The following is a 19902-nucleotide window of genomic DNA, read 5'->3' as shown; positions in this document are numbered from 1 at the left end:
GCACCAAACAGCTAGATATCACTACTCCTAACAATTCTAAGTGCTTTAAAAAATAGTCGTATCATCAGCACTAAGGAAGTAAAAAAACACACACCCAGCATTCCAAGCAGCAAACAGCCCTACATCTTCTACAGGAATAGAAATGCGTATGAGAGGTGGCTAGGCTGGAAAAAGCAGCTAAAGAGACGGGACCAAAGATATGGGAGAAAGGGGCTTTGGAAAAGCATAAAAATTGGGGGTGTAATTTACAAACAGCAAACAGATTACATCGGAAGGGTCCATCTGGATATATTTTCACCTGTGTTCATACCCAGATCAAGATGAAGACCATGTCCAGCACCTAAGCAGGTTCTCTCGGGCCCCCTCCTATGGCTATTCCTCCGAAAGTAACCACTACCCTGACCTCCATCGCCATTGATGGTTTTGCTCTTGCTAAACTTCATGTCAGTGACATATATGTCCTCTGGTCTCCAGCTCTGCCACCCAAATACCATGCGTAGGAGAGTCATTCGTGCAGCAGTTTCTATTGTTTGGTAATACTCCAGTGGATGGCGACACCACCATTGTCTACACACTCTCCTGTTGATGGACGTTTGGACTGTTCCCAGCTTTCGGCTATAATAAAATGACTGTGCCTCTCGTCCATACCTTTTGGGGGACACAAGTACTCATTTCTCTCGGGGATAGACCCGGGAGTGAAATTCCTGGGTCACAGGATACAAATATCTTTCGCTTTAACAGATACTGCCCAGCAGTTTTCCAAAGTGGTTGTACAAGGAGCATCCCTCTGGATTAGACTCCTACTCGGTGGAGAAAAGATTGACTACTCGGTGCGTGGTGAGTTGCAAAGGCATTCCCTTTGCCGGGCCATGGAACTTGAAATGTCAACTTCACACTTTGATGGAAACCTCAGGCTGAAAAACAGGAGCTGACCACAAGTCCTTGTGACTTTCGAAGACAACTGGTTAAAGCCAGATTTGGGGAATAAGACATGCCAACCAGAGCTCTCATCTCAGGCTTGCCTTCCTAGTGAGGACCACCCACGGGGACCCAACCAGAAAGCAAATCCTCACCAAGACTTTTCTTCCAGACTTGGTGAAGAAAGCAAAGATGGTGTGGAAGATATTTTCTTGTTCTTGAGGGATGATGCAGGGGGTCGGGTTCTTCTGGAAGGAACAGTTTCCCTTCTCCTGGCCCACCTGAAAAGGAAAAGGAATCTGTCAGCGCGGTCCACCCGAGAATGGATCGGGAGCGCGGAATCTCTTACTGCAGAGGTGGCAGCAGCCAAGCCCAAAGCCAACCTGCCCCCTTGTCCGTGCTCCAGTGGACAGGGGGGCGGGGGAGGGGAAAGCTGCGAGGCAGAGGCAATAGCATCGACATGACCAAACAACATACAGTGTGGCTCTCAGTCCTTAAATAATCGAGAGGAGATGGCCCTCAACATGCAAATGACATGTGCCTGGGAACCAGAAGGTCTCAAGGAACAAAACAGACCTACACCTTGTGGTCTCCAAGGCACATTTACAAGCGCTTTTACAACTCCGAGAGAGAAGCATGCGTGCTACTTCTGTGGAGGAGGAAAACGAGACTCGGGTTAAGTCACTTGCCAACAATCACTGAGTCCAGAATGCAGGTTTTGAATCCAGGTCTTCTGAGACCCAACCTTTATGGATAGCCCACTGCCAGAGGTTTTCAAACTGTGTTCCATGGGACCCCTAGAGTGCTGTACAACCTGCTCGAGTCTTGCAGGCGAGTTACCTGATTTTGTTTCTGGCAGCAATAGCAATGGTGCTGAGCAACAGAGCATTAAAACCAAACCAAACCAAACCAAACAAAAACAACCCCAAAACAACGGTGTACACTCTTCCCTCTTGATTTCTCTAAGAACAAAGTTACTTTTAATGTCTACGTTGAGGAGTTGCTGAAGAAAAAAAAAAGGTCTTTATCTAGTATCATGTCACCCTGGTTGAAGCTTAAGGCCAAGTAGCAAAATTAATAATTAACAATTCATAATTTAGGATTGTGTTTACGATTCCACCCCATAACCAGAAGCATCTGTTTAAACTCTCCTATCTCTAATGCCCTGGAGTACGATACAGTGTATGGTTTGAATTTATTGAATAATTTTTCAACTTCTCTTTCATGGTAGGTTTAGTTTAAAATGTTTACATAAAGAAACTTCTAATGTAAGCTAACAATGTTCATCTTTTAATAATGAACTATAAGACCCCAAAATTTGCTAAATTAATCTCTATTTTACCTTTGGTCTGAACATATATGCCAGGATTTACTTTGTAGTATAGGCCTGAACATAAATGAGATGAAGATATATTTCCTCAAATGGATTATTAGACAAGAGTGTTGCCTTTACAAATATCTCACAGTTTACGACTTATTATTCTTTAAAAGTATCTCATAATTCGGTATTTTCTCAATTACTTTATTTGAACCACAAAATCTGGGAAGATACACCGGCCTGAAATATTTCCATCAGTTGGTTTTGGATGCTTTCAGAAGTCACTGGAGGGAATGAATGGGAAGGAAGCCATGAGATTTAATACACACTTGGTGATTATTCCTGGGGTGCCATTGTTGTAAGCTGTGATGAATATTGGAAAGCTCATTTCAGAAAGCGAGACACAAGTTGCTTACGTAGTGCGGATCGTCAGTAATTACTTATCAGACAAATGCGGAACACAAGTGCTGCAATGTTCTACAAATGGGGGTGTCTTTCAGTGAAATTTCAGCACTAAACATGGGCCCACAATGCTCTGTATCTCAAGTAAATTGGACAAACTGAAGATGATAGGCTCTGGAAAACTGTCCGCTAAAAAGCGGCTTAGTAATGGGCACTGATCTTGAAAGATGTACAAGCACATAACATCATTTTGTGAAATGTGTGAATGGGAAGGGTGGTATAAATTAACGCTATTCTTTTTTGTTGTTGTTTTTTATTCTTGCCTGAGGATATTTTTCCCATTGATTTTTTTAGAGAGAGAAAGAGAACGAGAGACAGAGAAACCCTGATGTGAGAGAGAAAAACATCGATGTGAGAGAGACACAATAATTGGCTGCCTCCCGCACACATCCCGGCCAGGGCTGGGAATCAAACCTACAACCCAGGTACGTGCCCTTGGGTGCACAGTTAAACACTCTAACCACTGAGCAACACTGGCCAGGGCAATATATTATTCATATATAATTTTAAGTACAGCAGTCCCTCTTTATCCATGGGGGATAAATTCCAAACACCCCCATGGGGTGCCTGAGGCTGTGTATAGTACCGAATGCTGTATATACTGTTTTTCCCTTTACATACATACCTTTCACTTAAAGGAAGCACTTTACGACTTTTTTTTGGCACATCTGAATTGCCAGCATCAGTACTTTGGGGCCATCTATATTAATAAAAGGGTAATATGCTAATTAGACCGGGAGACCTTCTGGATGTCCTTCTGGACAAAGCCATGGTGGTGGGGCTGAGGCAGAGGCGGTTAGGGGCAATCAGGCCAGGAGGGGAGGGCAGTTGGGGGCGAGCAGGCCAGCAGGGAAGGTAGTTGGGGGTGATCAGGCCAGCGGGGGGGGGGGGGCGCAGTTGGGGGTGAGCAGGCCGGCAGGCAGAGTGGTTAGGGGCGATCAGGCAGGCAGGCAGGTGAGCAGTTAGGAGCCAGCGGTCCCAGAATGCGAGAGGCATGTCTGACTGCCGGTTTAGGCCCGATCCCACAGGTGGTCCCAGATTGGAGAGGGTGCAGGCCAGGCTGAGGGACACTCCCCCTCCCCCATGCATGAATTTTGTGCACCAGGTGACTAGTTATTATATAAGGGTGACTTGAACACAGCACCGCAACACCAGGACAGTCGATCTAATAACCAAGACGGCTACTAGTGACTAATAGGCAGGTGACATAGGCAGCGTGGATACGCTAGGCAAAGGGGTGATTCATGTCCCGGATGGGATGGAGCTGGACGGCTCAAGATTTTATCACACTATTCAGAACAGTGTGCATTTTAAAACTCATGAATTGTTAATTTCTGAATTTTTCCATTTAATATTTTTGGGCCATGGTTGACCATGTGGGTAACTAAAACCGTGGAAAGTGAAACCGCAAATAAGGGGGGGGGGGGAATACTGTATGCACTTACCCGATTAAGGTAAATATTATTAGGTAGATATTGTTGAACTCATTATTATAACTTTTTATTGAGGTAAAATTTACGTCCACTAAAGTGCACAGATCTTTAAAAAAAATTATTTTTTCTAATCTTCACCTGAGGACATGCTTAGAGAGAGGAAGAGAGAGAGGGAGGGAAGAAGAGAGAGAGAGAAGAGAGAGAGAAAGAGAGAGAGAGAGAGAGAGCCGAAACCGGTTTGGCTCAGTGGATAGAGCGTCGGCCTGCGGATTCAAGGGTCCCAGGTTCGATTCCGGTCAAGGGCATGTACCTTGGTTGCGGGCACATCCCCAGTAGGGGGTGTGCAAGAGGCAGCTGATCGATATTTCTCTCTCATTGATGTTTCTAACTCTCTATCCCTCTCTCTTCCTCTCTGTAAAAAATCAATAAAATATATTAAAGAGAGAGAGAGAGAGAGAGAGAGAGAGAGAGAGAGAGAGAGAGAGAAAGAGACGAGCTGCCTTCCGAATGTGCTCTGACCAGGGATCCAAACTGCAACCCAGGCATATGCCCTGACCAGGAATCGAACTGGCAACCTTTTGGTGCACAGGACGATGCTCAACCAACTGTATCTTAGGGTCAAGTTTGATGAATTTTGACAAATGAAATCACCCACATAACTACCACCACAATGAAGGTAGAGGACATGTCCATCACTCCAGAAAGTTCCCTCTGGCCCCTTTCCAAAGTTAATTCCCCCCCGCCTCCCCCCCCCCCCCCCCCCCCCCCCCGCCGCCTCCAACCTGAAAGGCCAGCACAGTTTTGGTTTCTATGAGGTTGGCCATAAAAGTTTGTTCAGTTCACCTCAATTAGGGGAGTGGGCGACTGGCTTATTTGGGGGATGCTCCCTATTTAGGCATCCATCGCACGTCGCAGATGGAAAACATTTTGCTCGTCGAGCCTTTGAGAATTCGAGTTGTGTGCTCACGTTCTTAATCGAATCACTTTTCACCCTGAAGCATGTGGGTCTTCGGAGCGGACAGCTGCTGCAGGGCCACGGAAAATGGCCCCCCCGCCGCCTGTGGCGTACAGTCCTCTGCCGAGACCATCAGGCCCGGCCACCCAAACACATTCTGTCCGGGTTTAGAGAAACAGAACCCCTGAGTATGCGGGATGCATCGTCCTAATTACAATCAGGGAGGCGGGCAGAGCTCCTCCTGGCTCTGCCAATCGGCGCTTTGGGTTTCTAACCCAGGGGAGAAAGTGTGGGAGCAGAGCCCCACATCAGCCAGTTCCACTAACATGCTTCGGGGGAGTCCTGGCGCCACCATTCCCACGAGCTCTGAGCCCAGAGGGCAGGGAGCTGGGCACGGCGGGGCAAGGGGGTGAGGAACAACCCGAGACCGCAGGGCAGAGACCTGGCTCCGAACCTCATTTTCCCTTCCTGCCCCTGGAGTCTCCGGGGCAGCCTGGGAACAGGGCGATGACGGTGACACGATGTGATCGATGTGACATCTGACCGGCCCCCGGGGCATCTGGAGAAGGGAAGTGGAGACTGAGTCTGTGGCGAGTGGAAATCTCAGCCAGTTGTGCTCCCGACTGTGGTTACGTGGGACTCACTTCAATCGGGAAGGCGGCGTGTTGTTTTTTTGTTTTTCCGGGAGGTTCCGGGTGGTCCGCTTTCAAAGGGAGAATGATGGTTGCCCGGGTCTGATTCAGACCCCGAATCCTCTGGTGACGCTCCCTCAGCTAAAACGGAGCAGCAGAGTCTCTGGCCAGGGCCACCACAGGGAAGCATTTTTCCATGTGTGTTAGATATACTATGCGACAGCCACAGTGATACCCAACGCCGTGCAGCCCTACTGTGTGCCAGGCTCTGAGTGTTTTACACAAACCCATCCTGTCCTCACTCCCACCAGGTGCGAGCTATTAGCATCCCACCAAGAGGCAAGGGGAGGCCAGGTGACTGCCAGAGGCAGGGGCCCCCCCCATGGCAGGTGGCAGAGCAGGGCTGGGGTGCAGGCCATCTGGCTCCAGAGATCTGCTTGCACCCATCTTTCTGCCTCTCAGATATGGAGGATGAGGTGGGGGCTGGGTGACAGTCACGGAGGGGTGGGGGCGGAGGGAAGCCATCCCTTCCTATTTTGACCTTGGTCACCAGGAAGGAACCAGTAGCCTAGAAGCCTGGGAATCTCAGAGTCCTCCACTGTGACCTAGGTCTGCTGCTGTGGCAAAAAAAAAAGACTCTTGCTTAGACCATGGCGATAAAAGTGCCTGCTGGCCGGGAGGCCAGGCCACCCCATGTCCTGGGTGGGAAGGAGAACAGAGCATCCTGGAATGTTGTTTCTGGAAGGCAGCTCCAAGGTCATGTGGTCCCGAGGCCTCCGCTATCAGATAAGGGACCAGAGGCCCCGAATTCCATGACTCGTCCGAGGTCATGTGACTGGTTGTGGGCATAAGTGGCACCACTAAGGAGTCCTATGGCACAGATGGCCTTGATGAACACTCGATGGTCCCGGGCCTCAGCCTCGCTCTGCCTCCTAACAGCTGTGCCATTCGGGTCTCCGGGGCCTCAGTTTCCTCAGGTGTAAAATGAGGGTGGTAGCCTCAGTTTCCTCAGGTGTAAAATGAGGGTGGTGTGGTTGCTAATTCCACACGTTGAGGACTATCCGTGCATTTTTAAAAAAATGGATTTTTACAGAGAGACGAAGGGAGAGAGAGAAACATGGATGTGAGAGCAAAACATCCACGGGATGCCTCCTGCACGCCCCCTACTGGGGATGGAGCTCACAATCCGGGCATGTGCCCTGACAGAGAACCAAACAGATGGGGGTCACCTAATCTCACACTAAATAGATAAGCAATTGCTGACCACCTCCCCTCCCCCAACACATGGCTTGGTTCTAACCAGCCTCTTTGCTCCAAGTCAGGGGGCAGTAATGCCTTCTTCTTGTACCGCAGACCATCCAAGCACCACGGCGCTGATGTCTAACAGCCTGGTTTCCTTGTCTGGCCAAGGACTCTGTGGCCATTGCCCCCTGCTCACCTCTGCCCACTCACTTCTCATCTATTTTCCAGACGATGTGAGTCGAAATGCTTCCCATGACACGGCTGCTTATCTTCCACGACCCCTGGGGGCCGGAAGACACCCATGTCTGTGGGAATGTGACTGAAAGGGCTTCACACACACAGAGAGAAGGCCAAGACGATGCGGGGCCCAGTGTCACGGCGGCATTCGGCGGAGGCGGCTGTTGAGGGTTTTCTGTTGGCAGTCGGTCCCTCCCCCCTCCCCTTGTCCCAACCCCAAGGAAAACATGGTGCAAGTTGAAGCCAAGAGATAATGGTGACTCGGGAGCTTGCTGGGAGCCCAGGGGGGATGTGGACATCACTTGGTGGCAGGGTCCGGGTCAGCCTCCGTCGGGGGAGCCTTTGGGTCAGAAGCTTCCAAGGACCAGGCCTCAGGGTGGAGTGCGCACGCCAGGTCGTCTGGCAGAACCTCGTTTCATGGAACACTGGGTTCAAAGTATGCATCAGGGTGTGATACCGAAAAAGAGAATCCCCGCTTTGTTTCGAATGTTATTATTTGAAGGAACATCTAGAGCTTTGACTAAAGACTCTCCAGGCTGCGGTGGTCTGATAACAGGGTTAGAGGAAATGGAATTTCCATGTTGTAGCCTCAGGAGATGAGCCTGCATAAGGTACCAAGTGTGTGAGAGAGAGGACACAGATCTTCCCCAGGATCCCAGCCCAGAGCAGCCTTAACACAGTGTCTGTCCCTGGGCCTGAAGACTAGAGGGACACCAAAGTCCTCCAATCTGTTTTCTAAGTCTCACGTCCCAAGGAAACCAATTCTCATCTCTGTACTAAGTTCAAATACAAATAGAACGAACACCAGCTAACATTAGCTACTATTTTAAGTGCTCTGGGCACACACTGAATCCTGAAAACAGCCATGTGCAGAGGGTACTGCTATCAGTAGGGTGACCATATAGTTTATTGTCCAAACTGGGACATTTCTGAGAGTGAAGTGGGGGAGTCAACCAGATAGAAGAGCATGCTAGAGACATAGATCAGCGGCAGGCAAACTGGAACATCTGGTTTCCTCATTTTTCACTCCCAGTTTAGAGCTAAGAAAACGCAGGCTCACAGACGTTAAGTAACCTGTCTTGTACCTGTAAGCTTTGACCCCGGGTATGAGCATCATCTCCAAAATCCCCAGCAGGATGATCACGGTCCTGTTCCACCTTCCTCGCACCCTGGCTGAATGGCCTCTGTCCCAACCACACCTGGATCATCTTTTTCTTTTTTGTTAAATCCTCACCCGATGATATGTTAATTGATTTTAGAGAGGAAGGGAGAGTGAGAGAAACATCGATTGGTTGCCTCCCTTATATGCCCTGACCAGGAATCAAACCTGCAACATTCTGGTGTACAGACGATGCTCTAATCAACTGAGCCGCCCCGCCAGGGCTTGGACCAGCATCTCATGGTTTATCTTTTCACGGACCGCAGAGCAGAGCTCCTGTTGTGATTATAAATTTCTCCCTCTACCCACAAGCCAGCCCCTGTCATGATCTGCATGTCTCATTGGGAGGTGGCACTTCTGGTGGACCTTGGAGGATGATAAAGAAACTTCTGGAGAGTAAAGAGAGAAGGGGGAAGGTAATTCCAGGCAGAGAGGAAGAGCATATGCAAAAACATGGAGGTACAAACAGTAGAGTTAAGTCTAGAGAGCCTAGAGTTCAACATGGCGTAAGCATTGGATGAATGTTGGGTCGTAGTGGCCTGAAACGAGGCAGGAGAGGGGGGCCTGGACATGGAGGAGGGTCTTGTAGGCGAATCTTAGGAGGAGCCAGTTACCCAGACGTGATCAACATGGCTCAAAGAGAGGAACCACTTTCTACCTGGGACATGTGGTCTTACTGGTATATTTCCAACAAGCTAAGGCATAGATGCCCTCTTTCTACTGGCCCACTCCTTGACTGTACTCTGGCTGGTTGGGTTCTGGGGATGGGAAAGGTCACCAACGTGTCTCTGACTCGATGTACAGAGTGCACCACGGCCTTGAATGCACTCACAGCCAATGAAAGACAAACGGGAAGATTCGATCAGCAGAGGAACCCACTCAGCGACAACTCAGTGCCTTCCGTGGAGCAGGCTGGGCATCTTCGCCAGGGTGGGTCTCGGGTGAAGCTGACCTAAGCTCTGTTCGTTGAATTGACTTGGATGAAAGGGGGCATAGGTTCGTTCTCTGAAAACACATGTTTCCTGTTAACTGACATTTATCTGCTAATCCCCGGCTTTATGTTCTTGGTTACATCCTTGGGCCACTTTTCCATCTCATGTTACACCCACTGCAGCTGATGGCAACTGGGTAAACATGACCCACCCCCTGACTCGCCACCTGTCCCTCTGAATTCACATGCCCCTTGACTTTGAAAACCCAGAGAATGTTTTGCCTGCCTCCTGTGCTCATTTCATTACCGACTGCCGACCCTTGGGACCAAGGCATCAGAAGACACAAGTTCCCTTTCTGCCACGGGAGGCTGACCATTGACCCCAGTGGCTCTGGTGACATTAAATTTTAGGACCCCAAGGTTTGAAGTAAAAATCCTGTATAATAAAAGCCTAATATGCTAAGTATCCAACCCTTTGTTTGACCATTCAAGCGCACTCACCACCAGGGGGCAGATGCTCCAACTGGTAGGTTGGCTTGCTGCTGGGGTCCGGCTGATTGGGACCGGGTGAGATGGGCTGGACACACCTTAGAGCCCTCCAATGGTCCCTCCCCGGCTCCGATCGTGCGCCGGTGGGGTCCCTCAGCCTAGTCTGCGTCCTCTCACAATCCGGGACCCCTCAGGGGATGTCGGAGAGCCGATTTTGGCCTGATCCCCACAGGCCAGGCCGAGGGACCCCACCAGTGCACCGGGCCTCTAGTAGTATTCATAAAATGATTGAGAAATGATACCAACTGGTTCAGGAGGCCAACCTAAGATGTTTACTACTCGAGGGATAAATAAGAACTACATTTCACCATTCCACAAAAGGTGAACTGTGATAACAGTGTTGCAGAGTCCTTTATATTGTGCCTTAGGTTAAATCTCATGGCTATGATTTACTATTGAATGTTTCTTCGTGTTGACCAAAGAACAGTAAAAGATGACAACATGTGAATCATAAATCCTAGGATAGATGCTTTCACGTTACCACCATTCATTTCAAGCCTTTACCATAACCTAGAAGGTGTGGATCCATTCATTTACCCTCATTTTTCAATGATCAATGACACTATTGATATGGAAACAGTGCAGAGAAACGGTGACAAACACTTGGGTAGTTCCTCCTACTAAACATGCCATGCTTTATGCTGCTGATGTATTCGCAAGGTTGAGAACACACTTTCTGTGTGTGTGCATCCTATCGTGTCAAAGGAGGCGCTCTCTGAGGCAATCTTTGGTGGACCCTTCTGGAGAGTTACAGATTCTTCCACGTTGTGGAAAGGGCGCCCTTGTTGATTAGTTCAGTACGTTCTGATTTTCTGGTATTTGCCTCTGTGTGTAGCTGGAGACTCAAATGTATTCACGTGGACAGACAACAGGAATAACACTGATGATCACAAGGATTCGAGGTGAGTGAAATGGGGATCTAGCTTTGGACATCCCCTCTGAGCCCTGATCCTCAAATGAAGAGCCACGTTCTGTTCTGAACTGAAAAGGGTGAAGGAGAGCGTGGTAGCAGCCGCCCAGAACACCAGCTCGCTGCCCAAGCTGCAGAGACGGGGATGGAGTGGGGGGAGCAAGAAGTTCACGAATGACGTCACGTCATTTAATTTCCAGAAAGGGAAAGACCTTTAAAAAGCCGGAAAAGATAAGCACTGTAGGTGTCCTCTCTCTTTCCAGTTGGAAATGATCTTTTAAAGAAAACACCTGCTTTCCTCAACCCCCTGCCCCACCCCGGAAGCCCAGCGCCACTGTGAAAAGCTGTACTAGATCTGAAAGGTCAGGGTGTTCCTGAGACCAAAACGGAAACAGAAAATAAAGGGGAGAAACAGAAAATAAAGGGGCGAAGCCTCAAAACCAATGTCCCAGAGGAGAAGAGAACACGATGTACTGGACAATTTTGAGGAGTCTGCCATTATTTCAGTAAAATAATCGCACTTTCTAGGATATAAGCTAATGACTCCCAGCGCCCCCACCACTAGCTCTAGGTTTTGGCTAAAACAACGGGGCTCCCTCTCCACTCCCCAATACCCTTTCCTTTGGGTGTGACAGGCCGACACCCTGCGCAGTATAAGCGTGCGGGCCACCAGCAGGCTGCCCGGTGGAACAGAATTCACTGGCTTTTCCTCCCAGAGAGACCGGCCTCCCAGATGGGGCCCGCGTCACCAGCATGGCCTTGTACCCGAGTTAAAGGGATACAGATGGGATGCAGTTTTGGAGAAGCAGTGACACAAAAGAATTTCCAGATGCGGTCAGACTCTCTTTAGCGAAAAAGTGAGACATAAATATGTTATCTGAGCACTTGACATGCATGCCACAAATGTTTTCCTCCCACAGATAATGACACATTTGGGAGCAGAACGGTCTGCTGATTTGGATAATAAATGAGTCAGTAACTGGTCCCTGCCCCCCCCCCCCCCCCGCCCCCACAACCCCTCTGGCCCCGTGGGACCCAACACAGTCCTTGGAATTGTATGGGATTCTTTAAATTCTGCTTCTAGCTCCTGGCCCCATCTTCCGGTAGAGGATAAAGCAGCACTCCTACGGACTCGCTGAGTTACCTCTGCATTTTCTAGGTGTGACACTTTATTATTACCCCTTTATTAAAAGCTAAGTAGTCATTTTCCCATCATTTTGTGGGTGACCATCTGTCTAACCCCTTACACGGCTTTCTGAGGCTACAGCCATCAGAGCAGTGAAAAGAGAAAGCTACATGTCAGTCTCGAAGCCTAAAGTGTCCTGGCTTCTAGGAGGCCTGGGATATGCTCTAGGACCGTGGTCGGCAAACTGCGGCTCGCGAGCCACATGCGGCTCTTTGGCCCCTTGAGTGTGGCTCCTCCACAAAATACCACGGCCTGGGCGAGTCTATTTTGAAGAAGTGGCGTTAGAAGAAGTTTAAGTTTCGCCCTAACTGGTTTGGCTCAGTGGATAGAGCGTTGGCCTGCGGACTGAAGGGTCCCAGGTTCGATTCCGGTCAAGGGCATGTACCTTGGTTTCGGGCACATCCCCAATAGGGTGTGTGCAGGAGGAAGCTGATGGATGTTTCTCTCTCATTGATGTTTCTAACTCTCTATCCCTCTCTGTAAAAAAATCAATAAAATATATTTAAAAAAAAGAAGTTTAAGTTTAAAAAATTTGGCTCTCAAAAGAAATTTCAATCGTTGTACTGTTGCTATTTGGCTCTGTTGACTAATGAGCTTGCTGACCACTGCTCTAGGGGGTAAGTTTCGATTATGAAGGAGGAGTGAGTGAAGTGGCTCCCGGAGCCGGGGAGATCATGACTCGTCCGTGCCTGACGCTGCTGTCAGGTTGCTTTCGGGAGCCACTTGGGGTGTCTGTCAGAAAGGGGTTCTCCTGGTTTGTGCTCCCGCAGCAGCCACAACCAGTCCTCGCAGGTTACGTGAGAATAAATGTTTCGGGGCCATGGCCGGTGAGCTCTGCTGATCCTCAGTGAGAGTGCCTGTGACTGACTTTGGTAACGACCCGTCACCCCTGCACCGCCAGGCTCCTGTCCTGTTGCTTTTAAGGAACAAAGGAAGGAACGAAGGAAAGTCAACTGTGTAATCACCAACTTTCAAGGCCAGAAAACACCAGGTACCCAAGAATGGGCGTTCTGGTGGGGCCACACCCCGCAAGGAGGCCTTCATGCTTCCAGACGTCCCCGCAGCCCGACCGCAGGCCCCTGGGCTCCTGATAAGGCCGGCGCCAGGGTCAGCGGGAGATGGCCCCGTGGGCTTGATTCATGGGCTCTGTCCACGCGGGTTAAAGGGCAGCCTCTGGACCTCACTGTGCAAGACCAGGCCAGGCAGAAGCCTAGCCTCACCTTCCGGGACACACACTTTCTCCCTCCATCCAGAACTAAAACGGAGCCCGGAGCCCGGAGCCCAGAGCCCAGGAACGTAACTCGCACTCCAGAATTCTGTCAGCCATCTCCCCCCTTTTTAAGTGTTTGGCTTCTGTTGAGAAAAACAAAAAAAGTCGAAGCCAACCTAATCCTGACCTATTTCAGGAACTTGGCTATTCAGCTCATACTCAGGCATGTGCAGAAAGAAGAAAAAGAAAAAGAAAATGATTTGAGCCTATGGCTGAGATCAGCAGACTGTGTGTGTGTGTGTGTGTGTGTGTGTGTGTGTGTAGGGAGGGAGGAAAGAAGGGGGAAGAGAGAAGGGAAAGAAGAGAAGCGGGAAAGAGGAGGGGAGAGAGAGGGAGAGCGAGAGCAAGAGAGAGAGAGAGAGAGAGAGAGAGAGAGAGAGAGAGAGAGGTTTTCATGATATTTCTGACCAAAATTTTAGAGTTTAAATTTGCTCTTGGAAGCCTCTATATTTGACAAGTGATTCAGCCCTTTGTATTTTTTATTTAAAAATATTTTTTATTTCAGAGGAAGGGAGAGGGAGAGAGAGATAGAAACATAAATGATGAGAATCACTGACTGGCTGCCGCTTGCATGTCCCGCACTGGGGATTGAGCCCACAACCTGGGCATGTGCCCGGAGCAGGAATCGAACCATAACCTCCTGGTTCACAGGTCGACGCTCAACCACTGAGCCATGAGAGGCAGGCTTTTCAGCCCTTTTTATTTATTTTCACATTGAAACTAAGGCAACCTCTGCTGTGGGTTAAAGGAAGTTGTCAAAACACCTCTACTTGGGGATTTCAGTTCAATGCAAATTTCCCAAGTTTCTGGAACATACGGGGTGCTCACTAGATGTGTTGCAGTGTGTACAGATGTGTCAGGACACACACCTGTCCTAAGGCAGAAGGAAGTATTTGTGATGGTGGTTGAGTGGAAGAGAGGACGTGTGAATTGGGTCTTGAGGTGTGCGTGGGCTCAGGGGGCCCAGGGAGGTGCATGGTGGGTAGTTCATCAGCCTTCAGAGTCCAGAGTGGCTGGAAGACAAGGTCAGGGATGAGGTTGGAGGCAGAGGATATTGGCCTAAAGGTGGGTTGTGCAGGGTTTTGAACTTCATGGTTTTGGCCATTAAGATCTCCTTATTGATTTTTAAAATGATTAATATTATTATTATTTTTTTTTACAGAGAACCTCCGGGTGTCTGAGGGTTACATAGAGAAATATTCAGGAGTGGAAGTTAGCAAGTTCTCAAACGGTTAGCGGGGTCCTACCTGCCTGAGCAATAACATTTGTGAGGAGGAGAGGCTGAGTAAAGAGGCATCTTCATCTGGCGCTCAGTTTTGAATTTTTATTTATTTGGACTGTATGGAGAGAGCACAGAGAAGGGCCCAGGATAGGAAGAAGAGAAGTAAAGGAATTATGATCAGGCCCAGGCTGGGTAGCTCAGTTGGTTAGTGTCCTCTCGATACACCAAGGTTGCAGGTTCAAGCTCCAGTCAGGGCACATACAAGCAGCAACCAACGAATGCACACCTAAGTAGAACAACACATCGATGTCTGGGTGTCTGTCTGTCTGTCTCTCTCTTACGATCTTTTGTGGAAGAAAAGTGGGAAAAAATGACTAAGTAACAGCCCAACTCCACAGCGGGAGCTAGGCAACCATTTCCCATTTTAGCTCAGAAAAGGTCAGAGAAATTAGAGCGTGGAGAATCGAGGGTGGCCATAGAAAATGCACTTCCAGTGGGACCAGGAAGGCTCAGCGCAGTGTACTTGGTGGAAACACAGATCCATTGTCCTGGGGAGATGTCCTGATTGTATTCTGTTCAAAGGCGCAGGGTTAGATCCTATAATCCCCAAATCCACCCCAGGGCCAGAAATCCGTCTCCTGCCGGGGAGGGGTTTCCTTCCCCCCTTCCCTCTCTTATCCCCTCATCTTACAGCGTAAGCTGTGTTATGAATGGCTCACTTTACATGACATCATTGAAGTGACAGGATATCGAGGAAAAGAATGCACTTCACCCACGGACTTTGCATCCTGGGGAGGGTTCCTCAGCCTTGACCTCTTATAACAGGCACCTCCCACTCAGGATGAGCGATGACTGGGGATAGGGCGAGTCCTTGAATTTTTACCGGAAAAAAAAAAAATGAGTGTAAAGGAGGAGGAAAAAAAGAACATGTGTTCGCCAGTGGGGAGAGTAGTAGATGCTGGGGTGGCGGGGGGGAGAGCGAGTTGTTCGATTCTGCTTTGGGTTAGTTGCGGGCTGCTTTAAAGTGCCAGGCCTGGCTTGTGTACAAGTTAAATCTTGGCCTCCAGCAGGCCTGCTGCAGGGGAGACTTCTTGTTGCAATTACCCTCCGTGCACAACCAAGTCATAAAACGCAGGATGTTTCTCATGCAAACTGCGCCCCCACAGCCAGCCAGCTTTGGAAATCGGTGTTCCTGTCAACGGCTGCTGCCAGCGGACTGAGCGATCTGCTTTGAGGCAGAAAGCGCCCTCAGAGTGAGCGCCCATGAGCACACACACCCAGACTCCTCGATGCCCAGCGTGGACACTGTGCCCGGGCAGCGTGGGGGTGCCGGGGGCAGCATTTCCAAGGAGAGAAACCAAAGAGGGCTAAAACCAAGGAGAGAGAATTCTCAGGAAACTGACTCGGCAGGGCCTTCATATGCAAATATCACATTACAAACTCCTGAGACAGCCCTGGTCCCCACAACCCTCCCCAAGGAAGGTCTCCTTGAGACCCGCCTGAGGAGTCCAGGCCTCCTCTACTTTTCTCCACAGCATTTACCAGGGGGCATGATACACTATGTCTTGTCTTATTTATGTATTCTTTGTCTCTCTCCACCCGAATCTACATGAGGTCTGGAAATGAGGATGTTTTTGTCTGTTTCGTTCCCCACAGTAAGCCAGCGCTTGGCATACGGTGAGTGCAAAGCATTTGTTGAATCCGGCACAGCCTGACTACACAGCCACGGGTCGGGCTGAGATCTCTGAGACCGAGTGTAGAAACAAGGAGACGCGGGGCCCTGCAGAAGTTGGGGAGATGAGAAAAGCCAGCGAGAAAGGCAAAACCAAGGGAACGTGGTGGTCTGGGAACCAAGGAAGTCAAGAGGCCGTGGGAATGACCTCCTGCTAGTTACCAGGCTTCTCTTGAGACAGAACCACCCAGCGTTGACTCAGGATCAGGAAGACTTGCATATTCTGCATCAGCTTGAGTTTCAACCTGCACTTATGTTTTCTAAACCAATGCTCACGCTCTGAGAAGCCCTCGGAGAAGCTTTATGAATGCTGTGGACATTTCCTGCGGAGAAATGCATCCAGGCAATTGTCAAGACCGTTGCTGGGGTTTCCTGAGTCAGTGAAGTGTACCCCGGAAGTCAGGTCCACACCCAACCCCGACCTCTGCCCAAAAAGGTCTTCTGATGGCGTGAACCACACTGCCTCAGTGTAAACATTCAGGTGTTATACGTCTCCTGGCTTCTCCAGGTGTTTCCAAAGGTTAGAAGGATTAGAAGGAGTTAACTTCCTGGGCCCTCGGGTGGAACACAAAACGGGAATGAGCTGGTTCCAAGTCTGAAAGCAACAGTGAAACGAAGGAGAACTCACCACCACCTCCTGGATGTGAAACATCTCTGCGCCTCCAGGTGACAGTCGATTAGGGAAAGAGATGCTGACAGATGCCCCGGGAAGGGTGCTTGGCCCAGTGTTATAGACCTGTGGGTGTGAGACGCACACAGCGCGTGTTAATGGAAGTAAGGATCTTCATTTCATGTCATGCAATATACGCTCTGAAATTATTTGAAGGGATACACAGAGGTTCTAGGGTTTGGGATCTAGACGGTCATGACTTAAAGTGAAATATCAAATAATGGGAGATTTCAATATCCTTGTCTTCTTCCTGCTAAAAAGGATTATTTTTATATATCTAGACATTTACTCATAGACTATAGAATTCAGACATAATCTAGTTCAGTGATTCTCAAACTTTAGCATATATCAGAGTAACCAGAAGGGCTTGTTAAAACATAGATTGAGGGGAGGGTCATGCTCAGAGTCTCTGACATAGCAGGTTTGGAGTGTGTGTGTGTGTGTGTGTGTGTGTGTGTGTGTGTGTATGTGTAGGGGCTAAAGGATTTCCATTTCTAACAGGGCTCCCAGGAACCATACTTTGAGAACCACGGATCTGGCCAAACCCCTTTTGTTTTTCAGTTTGAGATAACTGAGACCCTCAAAGACAAAGCAGGTTGTCCTAAAACCAAATGATCTCACCTACAGAAAGGGCTGTTTTACTACACTGTCCAGCGGATTTGGTTTCTCCATAACTTGCAAGTTATCACTTGCTAATATTGCTCGATGACATCTGTGCGCCTCTTTCCTGCCCCAGCATTTGGTCCTGTAAAACGTTAGCCCTCTCATCCCCGCCACCGTCCTCCCTATTTTCTGTCTCCAGCGGCCCATCATCTCCCGAGGAGTGAGAGAAAAGGTGGCGGCCACAGAGAGACCGATAAGAGAAAGGAGGCGGAGCAAAGGGTGAACATGAGACTCAAGAGAAAATGGGATATGAAGGAGAAGAAAGTCTGAGTTTGCAAGACCGCCACGCAGGCCTCCCCTGAGTTAGTCAGGTGAGCATGTGGCCCTTTTCGTCCACAGAGTCAACCAGCCATCGCTGGCTTGGAAGATGAAGGGGACCCCGCGCCAAAGAATGCGGCCGCCTCTCGAAGCTGGAAGAGGTAGGAAAACAGATTCTCCCCTGGAGCCTCCAGAAAAGCACTCGGCCCTGCTGACACGGAGATTTCAGCCCGGCGAGACCCATGCGGACTTCTGGGCCGCGGCGCTCTAAGATGAATGTGTGTTGTTTTAGGCCTCTCGGTTTGAGGCCATTAGTTACAGCAGCAACAGGAAACTAATAGAGGGATAAGGAGATTCTTTTTGGGGCGTGGTGAGATGTTCTAAAATTAGATTAGGGTGATCGTTGCCCAGTTCTGCAAATGTACTAAAAACCACTGACTTGTACACTTTAAATGGATGAACTTGAAGGTATGTGAATGATATCTCAATAAGATGTTATTATTATTATTTATTTATTATTATTATTTTTTAAAAATATATTTTATTGATTTTTTACAGAGAGGAAGAGAGAGGGATAGAGAGTTAGAAACATCGATGAGAGAGAAACATCCATCAGCTGCCTCTTGCACACCTCCTACTGGGGATGTGCCCGCAACCAAGGTACATGCCCTTGACCGGAATCGAACCTGGGACCCTTGAGTCCACAGGCCGACGCTCTATCCACTGAGCCAAACCGGTTTCGGCTATTATTATTTATTTTTTAAAAAGATGGGTTAGGAGCAAGAGAAAGGAAGAAGTGACATGTTCTCCACAGCCTGGGGACCAGAGAGAGAATTCAGGGGCTCCAGGCGCCTCTGAAGTTGAGGTCAGAAGGGCAGCGCATGGAGATGGTACACACGACAGAACGTATCAGAATCCGGCTCCAGCCAGCTCCTCCTTAAAAAACCGTGTCTTCATTTTTTTAAAAAAAATTTTTGTTTGCAATAGTTGGTTCTGCTTCAAAGAACAGACCAAAAAAAAAAAAAATGACAGAGCAGATGAGCTGTCATTGCCAACTCTTGATTCAAGAGGAACAAAATTCACCAAGAACAACAACGCTAAGACACAAGAAAAGGAAGGGGAATATCCAACCACAACTGAAATAACCGATCTGAAGTGAAACTGGAGAGCACAGAGGGGAGAGGAAACCTCCTGGCCTGTCCGGGAGATCCCCGATAGAGCCTGCGTTGGGGGAGGAAAGAAGAAACTGGTTTTGATTGGCATTGCTTCACTGAGAGCTTGTATTGCCACATTCATTCATTTTTAACAAATTTTCACATTTCATTCTCTGCAAATGTTCTTGGGCAGCATCTGCATTATTTTCCATCATTTTTTCAGGTAAGGGAATCAATCGACTCTTGATTTAAACACACACACACACACACACACACACACACACACACACAAAACCACACAGAAAAACAAGCCTATCATTGGTCAACAAATTATCTGTCTCTGTTAAGGCAGCCCTGGTGAAATGTAGGACCCAGTCCTAAAACTAGTCTGCCTGCTTTTCTTCCACCTGCATGTGCAGTGGAGTCTTCAATCAATTGCGCAGCTCCCTGAACAATAGCTTTTAAAAGGCACAGCAACATCTCTTTATCTAAAAAGTCTTAAAAAAAAAAAAAAAGAACAAGGTCTTGTGCTCTCTTTCAGGAGTGATGTCGCCAGAATAAGGAAAGAGAAGCGATTTGTCCACACTCCTGACCCCACCCTCCCCCATTACTTCCCCCTCTTGGTCACCAGCACCATCAGCGTGGCTGGTGGCCTTCCTGCAGATGGTCACCATAATGACAATTACACCGGAAAATGGGCCGTGAGAGAATGCTCAAGGAAACTGTCGGCTTTGCTAACACAAGAGAACCTCCTGATCAATGACACACGCACCCCCCTCTGACAGTCCCAGCCAGCGCCCTTAATCCTGACGGAATGGCATATTCTTCCTCCGGCAACTGGGAATCGCGGGGTTTATCTAAGGGCATGTCCATCACTCCTCCAGGGGCCCCGGCTCTCTAGCTCTCTCCTAAATCAGGTCGGATGTCTAGAAACACGAAACTTTAAGCTCCCTGTAAAAATGCCTTCAGGGAAACATGACTCAACCACATGCCCTCAGATT

General features: G+C 48.9%; 1 protein-coding gene across 2 annotated transcripts in view; it reads right to left on the bottom strand.

Moving 5' to 3' along the window:
• The window catches only part of ITGA9 (integrin subunit alpha 9), a 273816-nt gene that overhangs the window by 34215 nt on the left and 219699 nt on the right, over positions 1–19902 (bottom strand). For both annotated transcript variants that reach the window (XM_079794406.1, XM_079794407.1), the window contains 2 exons: positions 16785–16892; positions 1074–1199 (listed from right to left, as the gene is read on the bottom strand). In XM_079794406.1, coding sequence (XP_079650532.1) covers positions 1074–1199; positions 16785–16892 — 234 coding nt within the window. The remainder of the gene's footprint in view (positions 1–1073; positions 1200–16784; positions 16893–19902) is intronic.

Source organism: Cnephaeus nilssonii, assembly GCF_951640355.1.
Source record: "Cnephaeus nilssonii genome assembly, chromosome: 17".
Taxonomy (NCBI): Eukaryota; Metazoa; Chordata; class Mammalia; order Chiroptera; family Vespertilionidae; genus Cnephaeus; species Cnephaeus nilssonii.
This window is presented reverse-complemented; position numbering and strand designations above follow the sequence as displayed.